Genomic DNA, 21,565 nt, shown 5'->3' with positions numbered 1-21,565 from the left:
ATCCGTGCAGCCGGCTGGTGACCCGTCAGCCCTGCCACTGTGCTGTGTCCCCCGGCATCCCCACGGGGTGGCAGGGCCACACCGTGCTGCTGTGTACCTTCCCTTACCCCAGCACCCCAGACCCCACACACAGCACACAGCGCACCCAGCACCCCATGCACCCCACACACCACACACACAGCACACAGCGCACCCAGCACCCCATGCACCCCACACCCCCCACACACAGCACACAGCGCACCCAGCACCCCCTCCACCCCACACCCCACACACACAGCACACAGTGCACACAGCACCCCATGCACCCCACACCCCACACACACAGCACACAGTGCACCCAGCACCCCATGCACCCCACACCCCCCACACACAGCACACAGCGCACCCAGCACCCCCTCCACCCCACACCCCACACACACAGCACACAGTGCACACAGCACCCCATGCACCCCACACCCCACACACACAGCACACAGCGCACACAGCACCCCATGCATCCCACACCCCACACACACAGCACACAGTGCACCCAGCACCCCATGCACCCCACACCCCCCACACACAGCACACAGCACCCCATGCACCCCACACCCCCCACACACAGCACACAGCACACCCAGCACCCCATGCACCCCACACACACAGTACACAGCGCACCCAGCACCCCATGCACCCCACACCCCACACACACAGCACACAGCACCCCATGCACCCCACACACACAGCACACAGTGCACACAGCACCCCATGCACCCCACACCCCACACACACAGCACACAGCGCACACAGCACCCCATGCACCCCACACCCCCCACACAGAGCACCCAGCACCCCATGCACCCCACACACCCCACACCCCCCACACAGAGCACACAGTGCACCCAGCACCCCATGCACCCCACACCCCACACACCCCACACCCCACACACACAGCACACAGCGCACCCAGCACCCTGTGCGCTCACCACCCTGTACACTCACGTCGTCAGGCTTCCTTTGCGCCTGAAGATGGCGTTTGGGGTGTCTGTATTCCTGCTCCTGTGCCCTCTTGCACCCCTCTCCGCCCCCTGGATGTGAAGGGTCTCAGGGAGACCGTCTGATCTCTGCCCAGCTGCCCCTCGCCGGCAAGACCTGATGCCAGGGTGAGGACCATGGCTGCTCTTCCCCCGCACGGTGGCTCAGTGCCAGGCTGGCAGAGGCCAGATTTGGATCGGTCCCCCGCTGGGTCAGGGAGCTGGTGCAGGAGCCGTTGAAAGCTGGTGCTGCGCTGCCACCGTGGGGTGCCCCTGGCCCACAGGTGAGCACTTCAAAGGCCTCCCGCCACCACGGAGAGGGGGCACAGCGCCCCGGCTCAGCATGCGCCGCCCCCCCAGCCCACCCCAACCCCCTGCGCCGCCGTGATTTCCCTGTCGCTGGTGCCGACCGTTCAGGGCTGCTCTGAGACCCAACAAACTCGTGTGAGCGGTGAGGGATGCTCTGTGCCGGGTTGCACCAGGGGCTCACCGGGCCGCTTTGCCGGTGCTGCGCGTGCTTCCTAATGGCTTGTGCTGTTTGTTTTTCTGTCTGTGTTGTGTCCCCAGTTAAATGGAAGTGGTCAAGTGAAAGTGCCCAGCCACTACCTGCCCACGCAGATGCTGGCGCCGCCACCTCCCCCCGGCATGCCCCGCTTGGCCGTCTCTCCTGACACCAAATCCACCACGACAACTACCGAGGGAGGGACGACCTCACCGACATCACCCAGTAAGCACCCCGTGGCGCCCACCCCTCTCCCCGGCCTGGCTGGACCCTCCTCTCACAGCCCCCAAGGTCCCCCATGTAGTGTTGGTGCCACCAGGGGGGCGTTGGTGGAGGTGGCCTCCCTGCAGCCGGGGAGAGGGCGGCAGCCAGCACACAGTGAGTTTGCTGGGTCTCAGGCAGGTCGGAGCGGGCAGGGTTTGGGCAGGCTGCTGTTGTGTCCCCCAAGCCAGGGGGTCCCACGCTGGTCCCAGGGACCGGCCTGAGCCCCACGTCCCTCTGGGACGGCTGGGGGAGCAGGAGCGGAGCCGCGACAGAACTTCCCAAGCCGATGTCCTGCCCAAATCCCCCCAGCACAGGCAGGGCTTGCAGGGGAGGCTGTTGCCGTTCTGTGCCTCAGTTTCCCCACTGGCTGTTAGTGGTGGTGCTGCCAGTGATGCAGGGACCAGCCAGCATGGGTGCGGCGCTGGGGCTGGGGGCAGCGTGCCTGGCTGCACCACACAGGTCTGCCATCCTCCTGCTGCCACGGGGGTTGTGAAGTGACGTGGTTTCAAGGAGCCCTTGGCAGGAGGTGCCTGGGGAGCCTTCGTTAGTAGTGGTGGCTGATGAGCTCATGCTGCTCTGCTCCAACTTGCGGTCTTCAGCGCCTTGGCCAGGAGAATTTTGGAGTGCTGGGCCTGGGACCTCAGAGGGGAGATGCTGGCCTTGCCCCTGGGCTGGCATTGGGGCGCGTCACAGCTGTGGGACACTGTGCCATCGCCACACTCTGCGAGGGGGTTGTCCCTGTTCCCGTCCTGCTCTGCCCATGGGACACTTTCCAGTGTCCTGAGAGGCTGCCACACCCCCACAGGGTTGAGCCCTGCCTGGGCGCACTGTCCCCAGGGGACAGGCCACTGCTGGGTGCCACCAGCTGGTGGGTGTCAAGGTCAGGTAGTGCGAAGAAATCAAAGCCCGGACAGTGTGGAGGGGAGAGCTTGGGCTGGTGTGGCCAGGCCAGCGACGGGGCCACGGCCACGCAGAGGGACCTGGGCAGTGCCAGTCCCCTCCGGACTCAGGGAGGGATGCGCGCAGGCCCTAAGGGGCGCAGAGGCCAGGTGGCTCCAAGCCCCCTGTGTCCCCTGGCTCCCATGGGGCTGAGCCCAGGAGCTCAGCAGGGCCGGGGGTCCCACTGCTGGACCCCGGCTGGGTGGTGGAGGTGGCAGTGGGGGGATGTGGCGAGTGGAGCCGGTGGCTCCCATTGCCCTGACCCCAAGGCAGCTCCGCTCAGGAAGCCAAAAGGCTGGCACAGCAGAGGAGTACCCGCCTATGCTGGCACCCTGGGGGTGTCCTGCCCCCCAGCCAGCCGTCCCTCTGAAGCTGGCCCTCCAGCAGATGCCAGCACGCGTGGCACTGCCTTGGGCACAGTGTCCTTTGGCCTCTGTTTGCCTGCTGCCAGGGCACAGCCGGGGACATTGCCCGGCCACCAGCTTCAGGTGCTCGGGACTCCTATCCCAGCAGTGCCAGGGAGCGGGCCGGGCTTGGCCCTCGGGGGGCAATGGTGGTGCCACCAGTAGCCCCGTTAACGAGCTCTCGTTTGTTCCCCAGCCTACTCTGCACCAGGCACGCCCCCTGCGAACCGTTCCTTCGTGGGATTAGGACCAAGGGATCCTGGGAGTATCTATCAGGCACAGGTGAGAGGGGGATATTGCTGGGGGGACCTTCCTGCCCTCGCGCCGGGCACCGCCGCTGTGGCATCGTCATGGGCATCGCGCCGTGGGCTTTGGCCATTGTGGGCGTCACCGTTGTGGTATCAGTGCCGTGGTGTTGCTGACATGGGCATCCCCACCATGGCATTGCTGCTGTGGTATTGCCACCATGGGCATTGCCAGCATAGCGTCACTGCCATGGACATCGCCACCACAGGTATGGCTGTCGTGGGCATCACCGTCACGAGCATCACTGCTGTGGCATTGCTGCCATGGTGTGGCTGCAGTGGCGTCATTGCCATGGGTATTGCCCCCATGGGCATCACCACTGTTGGTGTTGCCACCAGAGGCATCATTGCTGTGGGCGCAACTGCTGTGGGCATAGCTAACGTGGGCATAACAGCTGTCGGCATTGCCACCATGGGCATCACCACCATGGCATCGCTGCCTGGGCATTGCCGCTGTGGGCATTGCTGCTGTGGGCATCACTGCCCTGACACCACCACTGTGGACATCCGCACCATGGGCATTGCCACCTGGTACCCTGTGCCAGGCCCTCAGGCGCTGCTGGTGGCTTGGGACCACCGAGGGTCCCCCAGGGCAGAGGGAGGTCACTGCCGTGCCCACACCTGGCACCTCACTCACCTCTCCAGCCTCCAGCAGCGCACCGCCTGGCACCGCGGCACCGCCGGGCTGCCCAGGTGCCCACAGCATCCCCGAACGAGGGACACCAGGGCCTTGTGCCCCTCTCCAGGTGGGCACAGGCACCCTGCTCTTGCCTGGCCGTGGCTGCCGGCCGCTCCAGCTGCAGCGGGACGTGGCGTGCGCCTTTGCAGGGGCTTTTCAGTAGTCCTGAGTATTTTTTCAACCAGTAATTCGTGAGCTGGTGCCAGCGCTGGGGGGAGTACCATGGGCCAGGGCAGGAGCGCCAGCACCTCGCCTCGCTTGTGATTTGAGTTGACCGGCCTCGGTGGTCCCAGTGGGGGCAGCTCCGGAGGCTGCAGCCCTGCGCGGGGGTGCCGCCGGTGCCGGGGCAGGGGATGGGTGTCTGGTTGGCGCCGTGCCAGGAGCACCCCAGGGTGCTGCACCCGCTGAGAGTGAGTGCTCAGGGCACAGAGCTGTGCCATAGGGCACCCAGGAGTGCTGTTCTGTGCCGGGATATGAGCACTTGGGACCACCAGCTGTGCCATGGGGCACCCAAGGGTGCTGTGCCATTGCAGGGGGCAAGCACTGGGGGCCCAGCTCTGGCAACACCCCCTGCCCTGCCTTGGTTTCCCCAATCCTACTCATAGGCAGAGCACAGTGGGGTGGGCACCCTGGAGCCTTTGGGTCCCTAAAGAGGAGACATGGGGCAGCAGCGGGAGAGCCCCAGGGGAGCAGGATACTGGGGTCCCTGCACCCCCAAGCCCCCACGTGTCACAGCCCCAGGACTCCAGGGTCCCTGTCTCTGTGTGCATGTGTCTAGTCACACTCTGGGAGCCTCTCTAGGGCTCAAGGATGCTCTATGTGGGGAAACTAAGGCACGGGGGAAAGAAAGTGGTGTCCTGTGTCCCTGGGAGGAGTAGCTGAGACCTGCAGCTCTCAGGTCATATGTGGCAGGGCCGCGAAGGGTTAAGGGAAGCTGCGGCCTTGAGCCGTCTGGTTGCCAACAGAAACCAGACATGAGGTAATCGTGGACGAACTTGAACTTGGGGCTGGGTGGGGAGAAAATGGGAGGGTGGCAGGGGGCCACCCAGAGGGGTCCTCAGCCCTGTCACCCCCAGCCTGTCCTCAGACAGGACCATTCCCTGGGGAACGTCGCCTGCGCTGTGGAGGTGCAGAGGGACCAGCCACCAAGGGGGACGGACACGAGTGGCGGCGGTGCAGAGGACTGACAAACCCCGTGCAGGAGTGGGGCCGCCAGCCCCGTGCAGGGCAGCAGGGCGAGCTGGGCAGGGTGACAGTGTGGGGACAGCTGTGTCAGGCTGGGGCGACACGCCAGGTGCACCGAGTGGCTCCGCAGCTCAGAGTGCTAACGCCAGCCTCTCTCTTCTCTCCCGGCAGTCCTGGTACCTCGGATAGCCGCCGCTGTGCCGCCCCTTCGCCTCCCTTCTCCTCTGCTTTAGGCACCCCCAGAGGAACATCCCCGTCCCCAAGCACCAGGCCCAGCCTTGCGGTGACGACGGAGAGCGCAGACTCACGATGATAATGACGACGACAACGACGACAAGCAAAACCCACACCTGGAGGAAAGAGCGAGGGAAAGAAAGAAGGAAAAGGGTCAAACTTTTTTTTTTAAAAGAAACAAAACAAAACAAAACAAAAAACAAACAAAACAACAATCCACGCCAGGAGGACCTTCCGCCCACCCCAGCGATATGCCAGAAAACAAGGAACCGGAAAACAAAAACAAAAACCACACCAAACCGAAAAACAAGACAAAAGAAAAAAAAGCAAGAAACAAAGAAACACTATGACTTGCCTCGTCATCCAGCGCTGCGCCGAGACCTGACGCAGCTCGTGCCAGCGATGGCCCCGAGCGGCAGCGGGGCTGCAGCGCCAGAGCCCGGCCGGCCGCTCGCCGGAGGGCGGGATGTACAAACTGCTCTTGACTCTCCCATTCTTGCCTCTATGTGAGTAAAAATGAACAACCCCCTCCCCACCGCATCCCCCGCGTCCCCCTCCCGCACCCCACACAGACTTTTGGATGGTCCCCGGGGCCGGGGGGTGCGGGGACAGGGGCACCGCGGGTGAGGGGCTTCCCGCCAGATGTGGCAGCGGTGATGCTGCTGCCGTGAAAGCGCCGTGGGATGGGTGACGCCGTGCTGCGGTGACACGGTGACGTGGTGACACGGTGACGTGGTGACACGGTGGTGAGGTGACATGGTGACACGGTGGTACAGTGACATGATGGCCGGCTCAGCTTGGCACAACGAGTGTCACAGGAGGGGGGTTTGGGGCCACAGAGGGCACGTGGGCACAGCTGGGGCGGTCACAGTGGCACCCCGATTCCCGTTGGGGACACGGTGTGAGGACACTCTTGCCACAGCCCCAGCGGGACCCAGGCTGCCACCACCAGGCCAGGGCAGTGGTCACCGTCGCTCTTTAGCGCCTTCCTCACCCGCTGTGTGCACCGGCCCCAGCCCCGTGTGTCCCCACGTGTGTCCCTGTCTCCCCCTGCATGTCCCCGTGCCGGGGGGCCCACGGGGCCGCGGCGGGGGCGTGTGTCCATGTGTCTGAGCTATGCATTCCTGTGGACAGGTACCAGGTGGATGGCGAGGAGAGGGTGCGCTCGTGTTGCACATTTTGTAGGAAATGCACTTTTAAGAGGGAATCATCAAAAAAAAAAAAAAAAAGAAAAAAAAATCAGAAAAAAGGAGGAGGAGGAGGACAAGGGGACGAGCTGGAGCCCCCAGCACTGGCTTGCTGGGATGGCTGCTTTGGGGTTTTGGGGTTTTTTTTGGTTTTTGGGTTTTTTTTTTAATACAAAAGGATGGAGAAAAGGAGTCGGAGCGAGAGCGAGGGCAGAGCCGGCCCCACGGAGCCCCGGCCCTGCGTCAAGTGCCTGAACTGCACCCCGAAGGAGCCGCGGCCGGGGCAGCGCTGCAGGAGCCCCTGGCTGCCCCCGTCCCACGGATGGTGACGCGGCCGGGATAGAGACTCGGGGACGTGCCTTAGCGCAGAGGGACCCACGCAGCGGCCGGGGTGAGGAGGAGGAAACCACGAAGGCGCCCGGCGTCGTCAACAAGATGGTGGCAGCCACAGAGGAGAGCGGTCCCAGGCCTGTCCCCACACCCCGGGGGACGCCCCGCAGGTCCTGACAGAGAGAAGCCACCTTGGGACGTCCGGGAGCAGGGGATGTCACCGAGGCCACCGCCGCCACCCGCCTGGCCCCCATCCTGGCCCCACAGCCGCCCCATGGACCACCGGCACCGCGTCCCCCATCCCCGCTCCCCGGCGAGGCCGGATCCTGCCTGCCCGCGGCACCGCACAGGAAAGGGCTGACGCTGAAATCCCGGGAGACACAAACATCATACAAAAAGGACAAGAAATGGAGAAAACCCACCAAAAACGAGAAAACAAAAAAAAGGCGCTTGGCGGAGAGGGAAACCTGTTTTTATTAAAAAAAAAAATCTGAGAAAAGAAACACATTTAAAAAAAAAAAAAAAAAAAAAGAAAAAGACAAAAAAAAAAAGACAAATAAAGTGCATGGTGCTTTAACAGGACCTGGTGACCTGGCTCGACCAGCCGCGGACGGCTGACGCTGTGCATGGCAGACTGTATTAACCGGCTCTACCCTCCCCTTCAGCAACCACAGAAAAAGAGGAAAAAAATCTGTATAAAAGAAAAAAAAGGCCACAAAAAAAAAAAAAAAAAACCAACACACGAGAAAAAAAAACAAAAAAACAAACAATCCATGTTTTCCTAATTTGCACGAAATTTTATACCACATGATGTGCCTTGCCTTCGGAGACTAAGTATTACTGGACCCGATATCAGCGCGAGGGAGTCGCTGCATGCCCGGGGCTCCCGGGGCGGGGCGGCCGCCCCCGCTCCTGCATGGCTTCTTCTCGGCCGGAAAAGTCCCTTTTCTCTCTATTATTATTATTTTGTAACCGATTTCCCCCTCAGAAATGTCTTCCAGTTGGTAATACCGATGCATCCTCTGCGCCAACACACCGGAATATGCAATAGCCGCTCGGCGAGGGGGGGCCTGGCCGGGGGCTGGGGGGGGGTCCAGCCACCCGTTTGCTTTGCCTCTCTCTTTTTCTTTTTGTTTTGGTTTTTTTTTTTTCTTCTTTCCCTTTTTTGGGGGGGTTTTATGTTATGTTTCTGCTGACAGCAACCAAAGGCAGCGAGGCGGGCGGCAACGGGGCTCCCACCCCCGGTCACAGCCCCCCAGTAGTGCTTGGGGGAACCCAGGCGTCCGGGCGTGGTGGGATGGACGAGGATGCGGTCGGGGTCCCCGTGGGGAGGACTGGGGATGGAGCCCCCCATGGCTGAGCTCTAATGGGGGGGCCACAGCAGCCCCCCCCCCCTTTAGGGGACCCCACCCTTTTTAATGGGTATTGAAGGGGCGCAGGGCCAGGAGGGCTGAGTCCAGCTGCTCTTGTGACAGGAATGGAACCGTGTGAATGTAGCTGTGCCCCCCCGGGCTGGTGTCGGGGGAGTCGCAGCCCCCCCACCTCCATCCCCATCGGCTTCACCCGCGGGTCTGGCCGGCGCAGCCAGGGACGTGCCGAGGGTCCCTCTCGCCGTCACTTGGTCTGTTCCCGGCTGCGCCACCCGCCAAGTGGGGTCCCGACACCTCCAAAAAACCCAGAATTTGCCTTAAATCCCAAGCATCCCACCAGCTGCAGAGAGACCCCCAGCCGCGGGCTGCGGACCCGTGTGGGTCATGGCACCGATGGGCGGTGACACCGATGGGCGGGTGGCACCAATGGGCGGTGGCGCCGCGTGTCGCTGCTGCTTCGTAACGAAGAAACGTTGTCACCAACTATTTTTTTTTTCTTTTTTGGTGTCCAAAAGTATTATTTGGGGGGGGGGGTCCCATCCCCGTGTCCCACCGGGGTCTCGCCCGCCGGTGCAGTTTGTTGGGGGTCCCGCAGGGCGGGGGAACATCCTTGGGAGACCCTTATGCAAGGTGCAGTATTGAGTTCTGCAAGGACGATGCAGCGTGGAGAGCGGGAGGTCAGCGTGCAGCGGGGGAAAGAAATTAACAAATAGAATTAAAGAAAATGTATATATCTATATATATGAAAATGTAAAAAAAAATAATGGTTTTAAGGCCAGGACAGGATCAGCTGAAAGCAAAAACAAAACCGAACAAACAAGATGTAAAAGGCATTGCCAGTGGTGAGCAGTGAGCGGCAGCGGGGGCACCCGGGCACCCCCCGGCCAACCCAGCGAGACGGGTCCGGGGGGCGAGGGGCGCGGGCGCCCCTGGGCCTGGCCCTGCCGAGGAACCCCCGGCCCCGCGGGCACCAGCCGGGCCCCCTCCGACCCCCCACTCCGCTGCCTTTACCCCTGGGCCCCGCAGCACGGCCGAGCCCCAAAACCCGCCCTTGGCAAGAAAAGCACCTTAAAACATGTTAAAAACAAACAAAAAAATAGCAAAAAAACTATTAATAATCAACTGGACGCTCCCCCAGCCCGGAGAGCGGCAGCGGGGGGGTCGGGCCGCGGCTTTCCCTTGGGGATCCGGGAGCTCCTCCGGGTCTTTGCACTGCTCCTCCCGACCCCCCACCCTGGGGCTGCACCCCCAGCTCTGCCCAAAGGGAATATGCAACCCCCCCAGACCCCCGGGGGCTCTGGCCGCGCGGGAACAGGGGACGACCACTAATTTTATTGTGTTGTTTTTATCGTTCTCCCCTTTTTTTATCCCCTTGCGGCCTCTGGGCTCAGTGACCACAGTTGGGGGGCGCAACGCAGGAGGGGACCCCGTGACCGCGGGTGCTCCGGGGGGACGCGGGGGGTCCGCTCGACAATCACTGCGCCCGGGGGCCTTTGGGGGTTTCATGCACTACAGTCTCTCCTAGAGGGTTTTTAGTCAGGCTTGTCGGTTTAAGAAATTAATTAAAAATAGTCCTTGTGACCTATAAATAAATTAAAAAAAAATAACCTGTACATATATATATATATATCTCCACATATATATATATGGGGCTGCAGGGGCCGGAGGTGGGCACAGGTCCCTGCGGGCCAACACACAGTTAAGGTACTTTAAAGCGCAAAGAAATATATATATATATATATATATATAAAATCCCATATATATATATATATAAATGTGTCTTGTTTGTTGTTGTTTTGTTTCTTTTGTTGTTTTATTTTGTACTCTGAGTTGGGAATTGCTGCTTTCTGTCCCGGGTCCTGTCCCGGGGCTCCCGCCGCCCGGGGGGGCAGCGCCCGCGGGTGCCCCCGCAGCAGCGCCCGCGGGTCCCGCGGCGGCGCGGCCGGAGGCGGGGGACGCCCCCACCCCGGACAAAGAGCGGCAAAAGGAGAGAAACCGCCCCAAAAAGGTGTCGAGGCGGCAGCCGGCAGGACCACGACTCACACCCATACCAAAAATCCCGCCGCAGTGCCTCCGCGCCGCCGGCTGCCCCCACCCGCCTTTTCGGGGGGTCCCCCCTCCCGCCCCGCGGGGCGCTGGGTGCTGCCCCCCCCCCCCCCGCAGTTATATTTTACTAGTTAGCCGATTCTCGCTTCTCGCTTGCCGCAGCCGTTACACACCCGCCGAGCGCACCAGGGCCGCGAGCCGGGGCCGGGACCCCCTGGCTGTGTCCCCCCCAGCCCCTGCATGACCCCCCGAGCCCCCACTCGCCCCCCTGGTGCTTCACGATATTTGATTATACCATTGTACGCAGCCATTACCGATAGCCGCCGCTCCCGCCTACATACCAGTTACTGACCGTGACTATGGATTGGGGTTTATTTTCGTTTTCTTTTTTGTTTCGCTATGTTTCTTTTGTTTTGTTTTATTTTGGGTTTTTTTTTGGGGGTTTGTTTTTGGTTTTTCTTTTTTTTTTTTTTTGTTTTGTTGTTGTTTTGGTTTTGTTTTTGTTTTTTTTCCCCCCTTCCCCTATGCAAAAAAGAGAAAAAGAGACAAAAAAGAAGAAAAAAACAAAAAACAAAAAACTGACACAAAAAAAAAAATAAAAGGAAAAAAAAAAGACAAACAAAAAAATGTATAAAAATTAAACAAGCTATGCTTCAACTCCAGCCCGCCTCCGGCCCTCCTTCGCTGCCCGGGAAACTGAGGCACGACGCCCAGCCTAAGGACCGGGTGTCCCTGACGCGGGGAGCGCTGTGGGGCACTGGGGGCACTGGGGGGTACTGGGGGCACTGGGGGCACTGGGGGCCCGGGGGGGTACTGGAGCACAGCCATCACCCTGGAGGGGTCCGCCCACCCATGGGTGCTCGTGGCCTGGGGGGGGTGCTGAGCCAGGGACCAGGGAGGGGCCAGAGGGGACACGCAGGGACGGGGCCCGAGTGGGTGCAGCCTTGGGCTCACGTGGGCACGCGGCGCTGCCGTCACCTCCTCTGCATCAAGATCTTGTCCGCATGATGTCACCACCTCATGCATGTGACATCACTGCCCTCACCCGTATGACATCACGGGCCCAACCTGGGCGCCAGCCCTGCAGTCCCCATCGTCCCCATCGTCCCCATCGTCCCCATCCTGAAGAGCTGCTCAGCACAGCTGGGGGTCCCAAGGCCGGACGCTCCCCCCAGCAGCCCCCAGTCCCCTGTGACACCCATTGGTCCCCAAGTACCACAGGATGTGGGGCGGAACACCTGGGTCAGGGCGTGCCGGGGGGGTGACATGGCCAGACACAGGCTGTTGGCTGTGTCCAGGTCACTGAGACCTGGCAGCTTGTCACATGCCAGAAGCCCACCATTGGCCCCTGCCCCAGTGGCACCCATGGGTGCCCCCTCATCCAGCACTCTCAAGGGAGGGGGGTGGCACTGGGGGCCCCTCCTGAGGGTGTGGAGCCCCACGGGAGCCACAGGACAGCCCCACGCCCAGCAGGGTGACAGCAGACACGTGATGACAGGGCAGGCTGGGGACCTTTACTGGGGTACAGCCAGGGACACACACCACCCCCATGGGCAGGACCCCCTGCTGGCCCCGTCATGGGAGGTGCAGCGGGGGCCCTGCTCCTGTCCCCAGCCACCGCCCTTCCTGATCCACTCCAGTGTGTGATCAATCCACGCCTGGTCTTGGAGGCAGCCAGGTCCACCACAGCACCTCCTGCCCTGTGGCTGCCCTGCAAAACCCGGCATGGATACGCGCCCCGTGGACGGGGCTGAGCTGCAGTGCCCGATGAGGGAACCCCAGTGCTGCGCCCTGGGTGGGCTGGGGGCGGCCACCACCTTCAGAAGGACGTGGCCTTGCTCTGCTCCTCGCTCTCCTCGTCACTGTCCTTCTTGGCTGCCAGGTTGACATGGCTGACGTGCTCCAGCCTGCTGGGAGAGGGGCATCAGCAAAGCATGGCCACCCCCACAGGGCACCCCGACCCGTTCCCCTGGGGCATCACCGTCTGCTGTGCCAAGGGCACGCCAGGCCATGCACGGCACTGCTGGGCTGCGCACAGCACCACCAGCACGCAACCGTCCCCAGCGGGAAACCAAGGCCAGGACAGGGGGGCCCAGTGCCAGCCCCGCAGTGCCGGGGCTGCAGTACCTGTCAGTGCCCAGGGTCTCCTGGAGTCTGCTCTGCTTCCTGCGAGGGGAGAGGAGGAGTGAGTGGTGCCCAGGGGGGGCCCCATCCCCACCCTGCAGCACCCTGCTCTCGGGCTCGTGGCCCCCTGGGCCGGCAGCCCCCGCTGCAGGGGGTGCAGGACGTGTCCCCACCGCAGTGACCCACCTGCGCATCCTGAGCTGCCAGAGCCGGTTGGCGAGCAGGAGCACAAAGACGATGAAGAGGAAGACAACAACGGCCGTAAGGCCGACAAGCCAGGGCTGCAGCACCTTGGGGCCGGTCACTGCATGGCAGGGGGACGGGGGTGAGGACAGGGATAGGGATGGGGCAAACCCCATCCTGCAGAAGACAGGACGCCCCATCCTATGGCACAGGGTCCTAGTTGTGCCAAGCCAGGCACCAGGGGACACAAGACACCAGGGGACATCAGCAGACACTCCTCACCCTCCCCACTGTCCCCTGGGTGCTGAGGAAGCCACCCCCGACACAGCCACCCTGTCCCTGGCAGAGCGCAGTGGAACCCAGCAAGAGGGAGGGCACTGGGGTCAGCAGATGCCCCCAAACCTTTCTGTTCTGCCCCCAGGATGGCTGCTGCCAGGGCACTGGTCCTACTGGGAACGTCTCCCAGGTGCCGATCCACTGCCCTGGGGCGGGCATGGCCACCCCCCTAAGGGCACCGTGGGGCACAGGGACTCGCGGGGGCACGGGGACACCTACCGGCCTGTCCACGGACGGGGGCGGCGAGGACAAGCAGGACCAGGAGTGAGAGGGGCTGCAAGGTCCTCGGCATTTTTGGGCGGCGATGGCAGAGGGAGCTGGTGCACGGCCGGATCGTGCACCCTGAGCTGGGCTCCTCTCCTGCGCGGCTGCTGGTGCAGAGTGCGGGCACCGCTCTCTGCACCCAGGGCCAACGGGCGGCTTTTATTGGGCTCAAGAGGACAAGTGCCACCAAGCTCCATGGCAACATGGCTCCCATAACCCTGGGGAGGTGGCACCTCTCCCCTGGCTCAGCCACCAGCCCCTGCGGCAGCCAACAGCCACCACCTTGGGACCGCAGTGGCAGCGCTGGGTCCACCAGCCCCGGGTGGGTGAGTGGATGCGGGGGCAGATGGACGGGCAGGTGGGTGTTTGGAGGGACAGACGGATGGATGAGCAGGTGGGTAGGTGGATGGACAGACAGATGTGTGGGTGGCAGGCCAGACAGATGTATGGAGTGCCCAGCCTGCCTGCTGCCCTGTCCCAGTCTCTCCCGTCTGCCCATGGGGCACCGCTGTCCCCGCTGGCGGATCCAGGCCAGTGTCCCATCCCCACAGACACGGCCCCGGCCCGGCCGCGCGGTGGGGATGGGGCAGCATGAGGGGCGCACAGCGCCAGGCCCCCCCGGCTCCACCCCAGCCGAGGCCAGGCCAGCTGGGGCCCAGGTGTGACGGCTGGTGCCAGCAGGAACCCAACACGTGCCCAGGGAGTGCCTGGATACGGTGAAGAGATAAATATTAACGGTGTTATCAGCGAGACCTTGGAAGGGTGAGCTGCTCCGCTTCACCTCACAGCCCCCACCCACCCGGGCACAGGGGAAACTGAGGCATAGGGTGGCGGGCACCCCAGAGAGAGCCCGTGGGCTTTGTCAGGACCACCCTGCCCATGGCGGTTCCCCAAGGGGTGGAGAATGAGCCCGGGGACATGGGGACAGTGTCCCCACCAGAGGCACGTGGTGGGGGTGGTCCAGCCACATTGCCCATATCCCATCCCCGGTTCCCCACCCAGAGCCCAAGTGGGGCTCATGGATGCTCTGTCCCCCAGGACGGGCTCTGGGGGCAGCTGTGGGTGCCACTGGGTTCTGTCCCAATGGGAGGGGTCACAGCGCACTGAGGGGGCCAGCGGGCAGGGGCAAATCCAGCTTCAGCACACAGACAGCTGTCCGTCTGTCCGTCCGTCCGTCCCTCCCCGTGTATCTGCACACGGGTGTGCTGACATGGATCTCCCCGCAGGGGTGTGTGTGTGTGCACCCGTGTCCGTGCCCCCTGCGCCCACACCCAGGCTGTGCCCACCTGCCAGGGGTCTGCACCCCGGAGCACCCACCTTTACGTACGCACGTGTGCCCCCAAACATGTACCCCTCCCCATGCCTGGAGGCCAGTGCCGCTCCACCGCGGGACTCTGCTGTCCCCAGGCAGGGTCAGGGTGTCCCCAGCTGCCACGTTCCCACGCCCACACCTGGCTAAAGGGTGAGCGAGCAGGGCTGTGGCAGGCAGCTTTATTGGGGGGCAGCGACGGCAGCCCCAAAATAAGCGTGTGGGGCTGTGCTGAGGATGGCTAAGCCACATGCCAGCACTGGGCAGTGTCATCCCTGTGTCCGGAATGGGCCCAGGGCCATGCTGTGACCCGACGGCTGGCCACGGCTGTGGGGTCTGGCAGCAGCACAGGGGTCCCCTGGCCCTAGAAAAACGTCTTCTTGTGGGATTCGGCGAAGGAGATGGAGCTGCGCGGGGCGGTGCTGAGCAGCCCCGGCGGGATGTCCATGCCGGGCAGGGCACCAGCACCTCCACCCTCCGGCTTCCCCTCTGCCGGCACCCAGTCTTCCTCCAGCCACTCCACCTCCAGCACGGTCCCCTCGGCCACCACCGCCTTCTCCTCCTCCAGCTTGGGCCCGAACGCCCAGTCTGTGCAAGCAGAGACGGAGCCATCAGCAGCACATCCCCGTCGCGGCAAAGGCTCCGGGTTTGGGGGTCCCCCCCTTGCCCTCACCCAGCCCCATAAGGAGCCCCAAAGCTCAGCCCCGCTCTGGGCAGCACTCACCGGCGAAGTCGTGCACCAGGTCCTTGATGAGGTGCCCCACAATGGCGTACGCCACCACCAGCACCAGGGTGGCCGCCATCACAAGGTAAAGCACATAGCGGGGCAGGCGGATGCTGTCCAGGGCAGGGGGTTTGTAGTCCACATACAGCACCTCGTCCTCCTCAGGGGGCGACTGCAGCAAGTGCCGTGACCCCCAGGTCCCCCCGCTGCCGGGGAGGGGGGTGCTCCCTGCCATGGCCATTGCCAGCTGCCCCCGCACCCCGGCCCAGAGCCCCCAAAGCTGCTGCCACGTGAGGGGCCACAGGGGAGAAGCGGCATCAGGGTTGGCAAAGGCTCCCCGGTGCCGGCAGCTCACGGGGACAGCGGGTCCCCATGCCTGGTGGCAGCACCACTCGCCCACTGCCGCCCAAGGACAGAGCGTCTGCGGGAAGGAGCTTAGCGCTGGCTAATCCAGGCCCGGCCCTGCGGGCTCAGCACAGGGGGGACCAGCGGGCTCCGGCACGGCCCAGGGTCCTCCGAATCTGCTCCCGTGGCAGCACCGCAGGTACCTCCATCCAGTGGGAGTGGGGAATCCTCTGCGGCTGGAGAAACCCAAAGGCAGGGATGGGGAGGGACGCCCCGAGTCCGCCCCCCTTCTGCAGCTCAGTTAAATCCCTCTGCAGGCCCGATCCCCCAAGCAGATGGTGTTAAATCCTGGCAGCAGCCAGGACACAGCAGCCCCTGAGCCAGGAGGTGATGGGGATGGAGCCACAGCCCTGTGCTGGGGGGGTCCTGCTGGGTCCCCTTTGCTGTGCAGAGTCCAGAGCGGGCACTGTCACCTTCCCAGAGCTCCGCGCTGCCCAGTGCGTTGCAGCGGCCTGGTGCCCGGCATCGCCCCTCCCGCGGGGCGCAGCCTGCGGAGGGGCGCGGGTGCCCCCTGAGAGCGACGCCCTCCGCAGCGGGAGGGCACGGGGTTTGGCCCAGACCAGCAGCAGTCCCGAAAAAACCCCAAAACCTTCCCGGGCTGGGTCGGCCAGGGAGTGACGAGGGTGCCCGTGGGGTTCGGCGTCAAGTCAAGGCTCAGCGCCCAAACCTTCCTCGACCGCGGCACCCATCACAGCCCTACTGCGCCCAGGCTGCCCCTGGCCAAATCCTGGCCACAAAAATGCCAGTTTCATTCCAGTTTGGGCTTAAAAGGCATTTGAGGGAAAGGAGGAAAATGCAGGCACAGAGATTTAGAAACAAACCTGCGCAGTCTGAGTGAGTCACCTGTGGAAACGCTGGAGACCAGCAGAGAGCAAGGGTTGGAGCACCAGGGTGACACGTGAGACAAACACAGCGGCAAACCCGGGAACGGCGCTGGCAGCGTGCTGAAGCCTGCGGCCCCATAAGGTCCCAGCGGGCAGCCGGCAGCTGCCTCACAACTGATAGCACAGCAAGGGGGAAACAGCACGTCCCCCACCCTGCCCCATCGCCCGTGGGGAATGGAGAAGGGGGCAAAGATGCCCCAAAGCTCGGTGGTGCCAGCTTGGTCCTGCCCACCACCCAGCGGCTACGGAGGATGAGGGAATTGGGGCAAAAGGCCCTGTAACAGCTGCGGGCTCCAAAATGGTGTGAAAACACCAGGTTTTTGTATCCAATGCTGAGGAACAGAACATGCTCCACATCACACACAGTGACCCCAGCCATAGCACCTGGCGCAGGTGTCTGACTTCCAGGAAGCACGTACAATTGAAACTGGTCAGGCCTCAAGTAAAACTGCCTTCCATGGGGCCCTGAACCGGGCCAGAGCCGGGGCTCCCGGCACCACAGCCCCGGGAACGCCGCAGCAGCAGCTTTAGGGACCCAGGACTGAGCCCAGGAGTGACTTGCAGGGAGAGTCTGGGCGGGGGGAGAAGCCCCGTGGGCAGGATGCCAGTCCCCGCAGGACAGCGGCACCCCCGGCCCCTCTGTGGGCAGCATCTGTCCCCTTCCTGAGCCCGCCAGGGTCACCCTGTGCCATCAGTGACACCCCCATGCTCTCTCCTCGCATTATGGTTGGGCATGACAATCGTAAAGGTCTTTTCCAAACCAAGTTCTTCTGTTGTACGGTTCTATTACGGCAGCCCAGGAGCTGGGGTCTGACCCTGCGGCACTGGGTGCACCCCACATTTGTGTTAGGGCTAAATCACAGCTCAACTCACACAGAAGCTCCCCCCACCAGAACTGTATTCCCCGCCAGCCCCGCTGTGCCCACGCTGGGCTGCCGGGGGGGTTGGGCGCTGGGTGATGGCAGCAGACACCAGCCTCAGCCCTCCCAGGTCTGGTTAAACACGGGGGAAAGTCCGGGCAGGCTCTGCCTCACCCCATAAGCCCTATGGCAGCGCCATTCCCTGCAGAAAGAACAAGCGCAGCCAAATCTTCCAAACTTTGTAATGAAACAACCCCCATCCCAGGACAAAGGCTGCCGCAAGCACAGCCCTGGCCTGCCACGACAGGAGAGGCCAAACCCACAGCAGCTCCTCTGGCGCAGAGGCAAGGAGGGACCCAGCTCAGCACCACAGGCGATTCTGAGGCATCGCACCGCTATGACCCAGGGGAGCGGGTGCCTGGGGCCAGCCCTGGCCCCCAGCACAGCTCAGCAGGAAACACGGAGCTGTTTCAGGCCGACCCGCCATGGCAGCACAAGCCCAGAGCAGCCGCGGGCCCCGCGCAGCTGCAACAGGCTCCGACGTGCAGAGCGGAGCCCACCCAGTCCAAGCCCCGAGCCAGGCTGTGGGCAGGCACCGCTGATCCTGGCAGGGAACAGAGGCCGACCCAGGAAACGGGGGATGGCGGCGAGGGGGAACAAGTAGCAGCTCAGCCTGGATTTGGAAGGAGAAGGTGGCTGTAATTGTGCCAGAGAGCAAATCCAATTCCTCCTCCACCACAGCAAGGCACAGATCCACGCCGACGGAGGCGGCCATGAAAGCACAGCCGGGGGGGCAGGAGGCAGCGCCCCAGCCTGCGCCCCCCCAGCCAGGGCTCAGGCAGAGGCCTGCAGCTTGCAGAGCCCGTCAGCATACTGGAACTGGGTGCCGTTCTCATACTCATACATGTCCAGAGCCACCTCGCAGCTCTCCCGCACCACCCGCTCCTCGTCATGGGCGAAGGCGCGCAGGGTCTCCAGGCAGGAGGGGCGGGCGATGGAGCCCAGGGCCTCGGCGCACTCGTGCCGCACCATGGGGTTCTCGGTGCGGCTGCGCAGCGCGGCCGTCAGCTGCGGGACACAGGTCTCATCCTGCATCTGGCCCAGCACGTAGCCGATCTCATGTCGGAACAGGGCGCTGCCGCAGCGCAGGCCTGTGGGGAGGAGACAAAAGCGAGTGTGCATGGGGATATTTGGCCAGAGCCTCCCCACCCAAAAGCCAGTGATGCAACGGGGCAGGCTGGCCTGGGGGTGAGAGCCAGCAGCTGCCACCCCAGACCCATGGGGGCTTTTGGGGAAGGGGACAGAATAGCTACAGGAAAGCCCGTCCCATGCTGCTCCATGACTCGGCACAGCCGGGGCATCCGCGGCACCACACAGCTGCAGCCCTGCCCCTGCGGTGTGGGGACGCCCTCTCGTGACGGGGGCACCTGCTGTCCCAGCAGAGCTGCCAGCAGCCCTGCCGGCCCTGGGGAGCCGGCGCTGCTCACGGGCTCTGCCCCACCGGCACGACGCGCTTGGGGCTGCGCGGCAGCACAGCCGCAGCTTCACGCCGTCCCATGCTGTGGGATGGAGCAGTCACAGCGGGAGCTCGCAGATCCCCGCACACCTTGTCTCAAGGTGCAGACGTGTCCTCGGCTCGTCCCAGGTGGCTGGAGAGCCTCGTCCTCTTCCCTCAGGCTGGGGATGGGTCCAATCAGTTCCAGAGTTGTGGTCTGACCCCTCCCCACTCCAGAGAGATTCACTGCCCTCTTCAGAGCTATTCCCAAACCCCATGATGAAGTTGGCAGCCCCTGACTTCCCAGGATGGGAGCGTAGGACTCCGACACCCTGGGGACAGGCCCCACCAGGAGACTGGTCAGACTGCTTGGTCCCAAGCCAACAGTACAGACTCCCCAACCTGGACCCAGAGAAAGAGGGGCCCTGGAGGATGGTGAGGGGGCTGTGAAACACCAGAAAGCACAGAGCACATTGCAATGTGGCTCCTGCAAGCAAGCAGGTGGACAGCAGCTCTAGAAACAAACATGTGAAGAGCTTAAGAGGAGCCCCACAGCTCTGGCAGCCCTGGATTTGAGAAGGGCCAATCCTGGATTAACCTATACAGACTTAGAGCAAGGAGACTGCAGACAGCCTCTCGCTGGCCCTTACCATCCGCCAGCGCCAGCACAGCAGCCTGGCCCCCCAGGTTTCGCAGGGCAAACATGGCTCTGTAGCGGTCGAACAGCGTGCATGACTCATCCAGGAGGGTTCTGCGGAGTTTGGCGATGTCTGTCTCCTCGGCGGGGGGGGCAGGATCCACAGAGAGGTAGGGGCTGGTGCCTGGCTCCTGCTTGTTCTCCTGCAGCCACTCCAGCCTCCTCACTGCCAGCTGACACGTCTCTGCCACCTGTGGGTATGGAGACACCGCCCTGGCTGCAGGATGGCACCATATGGTGCTGGGAGGGTGCCCAGGGCTTCCTGATCACAGCTGGACACCAGCACACAGCAGGATGCCACTTGTGGGGTCCCTGTCCACTGCCAGAGCCTGCCCAGGAGAGACCAGCTTCACCCCCCTGGACCAGCAACACTGCACTCCAGGGGAAATGAGCCCCCCAAGAGCCTCACCTCAACCACAGGATCCTCTGAATAGCGTTTCAGGACATCCAGCACATTGGGATTCCCAATAGCACCCAGGGCTTCACCTGAAGGAAGGACGTGTCGGGATGCGATCAAGGTGAACACGCACGGAGAACCCCGCTGTGTCCTCCAGCAAAGCCCTGCCCCTGACTGACCGATCCGGGCAGATAAACATGGTCAGAGCCAGCCTGGCCAGCAGGGAGGGGAAGGCTCGGCCAACCGGTCCGGCCAGGGGATGTGGTGAAGCGGTTACATGCCTCAGAGTTTTCCGAGCCATGACACACCAAGCACCCCCAGGTCCCACCCGCGAGCCGGACCCACAGCTGCAGGAGCCGTCACGCACCTGCCTCGTGCCTGACCATGGGCTCCTGGCTGGCGTCCTCCAGCACCCCGACGAGCACGGGAATGGCCGCCTCGTCCTGCATCTGGCCCAGGCAGTAGGCGAGCTCGTGTTTCAGCAGCGCGGAGCCGTCCCCGAACGCCCGGCTGATCCAGCCCACGGCCGCACGGCCGCCCAAGTTGCGCAGGGTGAAAAGCGCCCGGAACCGGGCGGGCAGGGGCTGGGCCGCGTCCACCAGCGTCCGGCCGATGGCGTCCACCTCCTGCTCCGTCGCCATGGTGCCGGGAGGGGACGATCTGGTCCCGGTGCGGCTCCCTGCGGTCACACTCCTGCGCACGAGGAAGGAGCTCAGGGGGCACCGGCCGCAGCCGCCGCGACCGGGGGCCCCTCAACCGACAGCGGGTCCGTCACGCCGGGGCAGAGAGGGAGCGGCGCGGGGGGCCCAGCGCGGCAGGCAAGACCCGGCTAGGGGCCGGCGGGCCCAGCACAACCGGGCCTGACCCCACGGGAAGTGGCCGAACCCGGTTTGACCGGATCGCCAGGACCGACGACCCACCCGCCGCGAACGCGACAGCCCGGCCCCGTTCCGCCGCCGCCGGGCTATGACGGGCCGGGGGGAAGGGCCCGAACCGCAGCCGAAACCCCGCGGAGATGAGACCCGACCGGCCCCGCTCCCGGTCCCGCACTCACCGCGCGCCGCCATGCCGCTCCCTCACGTGACCGCACCGGCAGCTCCTACCACGGCACTTCCGGGCAGGGGAGGGCGGGGCCGCCCCGAGCGCGCCCCCATGGTAGGGCACTGCCGTTCCCCCCCTCCGCCGAGTGGGAGCAGCCGGGGCGGTCGGTGGCGGCGCATGCGCGGTGAGCGGAGCGCAGGCGGGGAGCGGGGGGAGCCCCGCACAGAGCGCCCCCTAGAGCGCCCCGGCCCCCCCCCGGCCCCGGGGCCGTTGCAGCGGATCCGGCCCCGCGGGAAGCGGCAGGACGAGTCTGTGCCGTTCCCCCGCCTCCCCCCACCGTGCTGCTGCAGCTGCCCTGGCGCGGGCAGCGTCCACCGGCACGGGGAGC

At 63.8% G+C, this 21,565-nt stretch overlaps 3 protein-coding genes across 9 annotated transcripts in view; 1 reads left to right on the top strand and 2 right to left on the bottom strand.

The window, feature by feature from the left end:
* The window catches only part of NFIC (nuclear factor I C), a 46,393-nt gene extending 35,273 nt beyond the window's left edge, over positions 1 to 11,120 (top strand). For 2 of the 4 annotated variants that reach the window (XM_065042407.1, XM_065042406.1), the window contains exons 9-11: positions 1,581 to 1,740; positions 3,319 to 3,404; positions 5,463 to 11,120. In XM_065042407.1, coding sequence (XP_064898479.1) covers positions 1,581 to 1,740; positions 3,319 to 3,404; positions 5,463 to 5,480 — 264 coding nt within the window. In that variant the 3' untranslated portion in view covers positions 5,481 to 11,120. The remainder of the gene's footprint in view (positions 1 to 1,580; positions 1,741 to 3,318; positions 3,405 to 5,462) is intronic. The other 2 variants (XM_065042408.1, XM_065042409.1) reach the window with 2 other exon arrangements.
* A 138-nt stretch (positions 11,121 to 11,258) lies between these two features.
* Positions 11,259 to 17,972, bottom strand: SMIM44 (small integral membrane protein 44). 3 transcript variants are annotated; one of them, XM_065042424.1, is made up of 5 exons: positions 15,399 to 17,972; positions 13,321 to 15,262; positions 12,769 to 12,886; positions 12,586 to 12,624; positions 11,259 to 12,365 (listed from the first exon to the last, which is right to left on the bottom strand). In XM_065042424.1, the coding sequence occupies exons 1-2, from the start codon at positions 15,637 to 15,639 to the stop codon at positions 15,039 to 15,041; spliced, it is 465 nt and encodes a 154-aa protein (XP_064898496.1). In that variant the 5' UTR covers positions 15,640 to 17,972; the 3' UTR covers positions 11,259 to 12,365; positions 12,586 to 12,624; positions 12,769 to 12,886; positions 13,321 to 15,038. The 3 variants fall into 3 exon arrangements, with proteins under 3 accessions (XP_064898496.1, XP_021137282.2, XP_021137283.2); XM_021281607.2 differs by having other exon boundaries at positions 11,259 to 12,368; positions 13,321 to 17,972; XM_021281608.2 differs by having other exon boundaries at positions 13,321 to 17,972.
* A 253-nt stretch (positions 17,973 to 18,225) lies between these two features.
* On the bottom strand, positions 18,226 to 21,400 carry DOHH (deoxyhypusine hydroxylase). 2 transcript variants are annotated; one of them, XM_065042422.1, is made up of 5 exons: positions 21,191 to 21,400; positions 20,504 to 20,829; positions 20,149 to 20,225; positions 19,693 to 19,930; positions 18,226 to 18,698 (listed from the first exon to the last, which is right to left on the bottom strand). In XM_065042422.1, exons 2-5 carry the CDS (start codon positions 20,775 to 20,777, stop codon positions 18,382 to 18,384), a joined length of 906 nt encoding a protein of 301 aa, XP_064898494.1. In that variant the 5' UTR covers positions 20,778 to 20,829; positions 21,191 to 21,400; the 3' UTR covers positions 18,226 to 18,381. The 2 variants fall into 2 exon arrangements, with proteins under 2 accessions (XP_064898494.1, XP_064898495.1); XM_065042423.1 differs by having other exon boundaries at positions 21,227 to 21,386.
* Positions 21,401 to 21,565: the final 165 nt, after the last annotated feature.

The sequence above is a fragment of the Columba livia genome, chromosome 27 (genome assembly GCF_036013475.1).
Source record: "Columba livia isolate bColLiv1 breed racing homer chromosome 27, bColLiv1.pat.W.v2, whole genome shotgun sequence".
NCBI lineage: Eukaryota > Metazoa > Chordata > Aves > Columbiformes > Columbidae > Columba > Columba livia.
The sequence above is the reverse complement of the archived record's forward strand: the minus strand, read 5'-3'. Positions and strand labels throughout refer to the sequence as shown.

Excerpts from the sequence above, each read along its gene's own strand:
- SMIM44 (XM_021281607.2), bottom strand. The coding sequence starts at position 13,864 with ATGGGCAGACGGGAGAGACTGGGACAGGGCAGCAGGCAGGCTGGGCAC. Across the intron at positions 12,887-13,320 it reads CCCCGTCCGTGGACAGGCCG|TGACCGGCCCCAAGGTGCTG; the intron begins GTAGGTGTCCCC and ends CCTGCCATGCAG. Across the intron at positions 12,625-12,768 it reads TGGCAGCTCAGGATGCGCAG|GAAGCAGAGCAGACTCCAGG; the intron begins GTGGGTCACTGC and ends CTCCCCTCGCAG.
- DOHH (XM_065042422.1), bottom strand. The coding sequence starts at position 20,777 with ATGGCGACGGAGCAGGAGGTGGACGCCATCGGCCGGACGCTGGTGGAC. Across the intron at positions 19,931-20,148 it reads CAGAGGATCCTGTGGTTGAG|GTGGCAGAGACGTGTCAGCT; the intron begins GTGAGGCTCTTG and ends CCATACCCACAG. Across the intron at positions 18,699-19,692 it reads TGTGCTGGCGCTGGCGGATG|GCCTGCGCTGCGGCAGCGCC; the intron begins GTAAGGGCCAGC and ends TCCTCCCCACAG.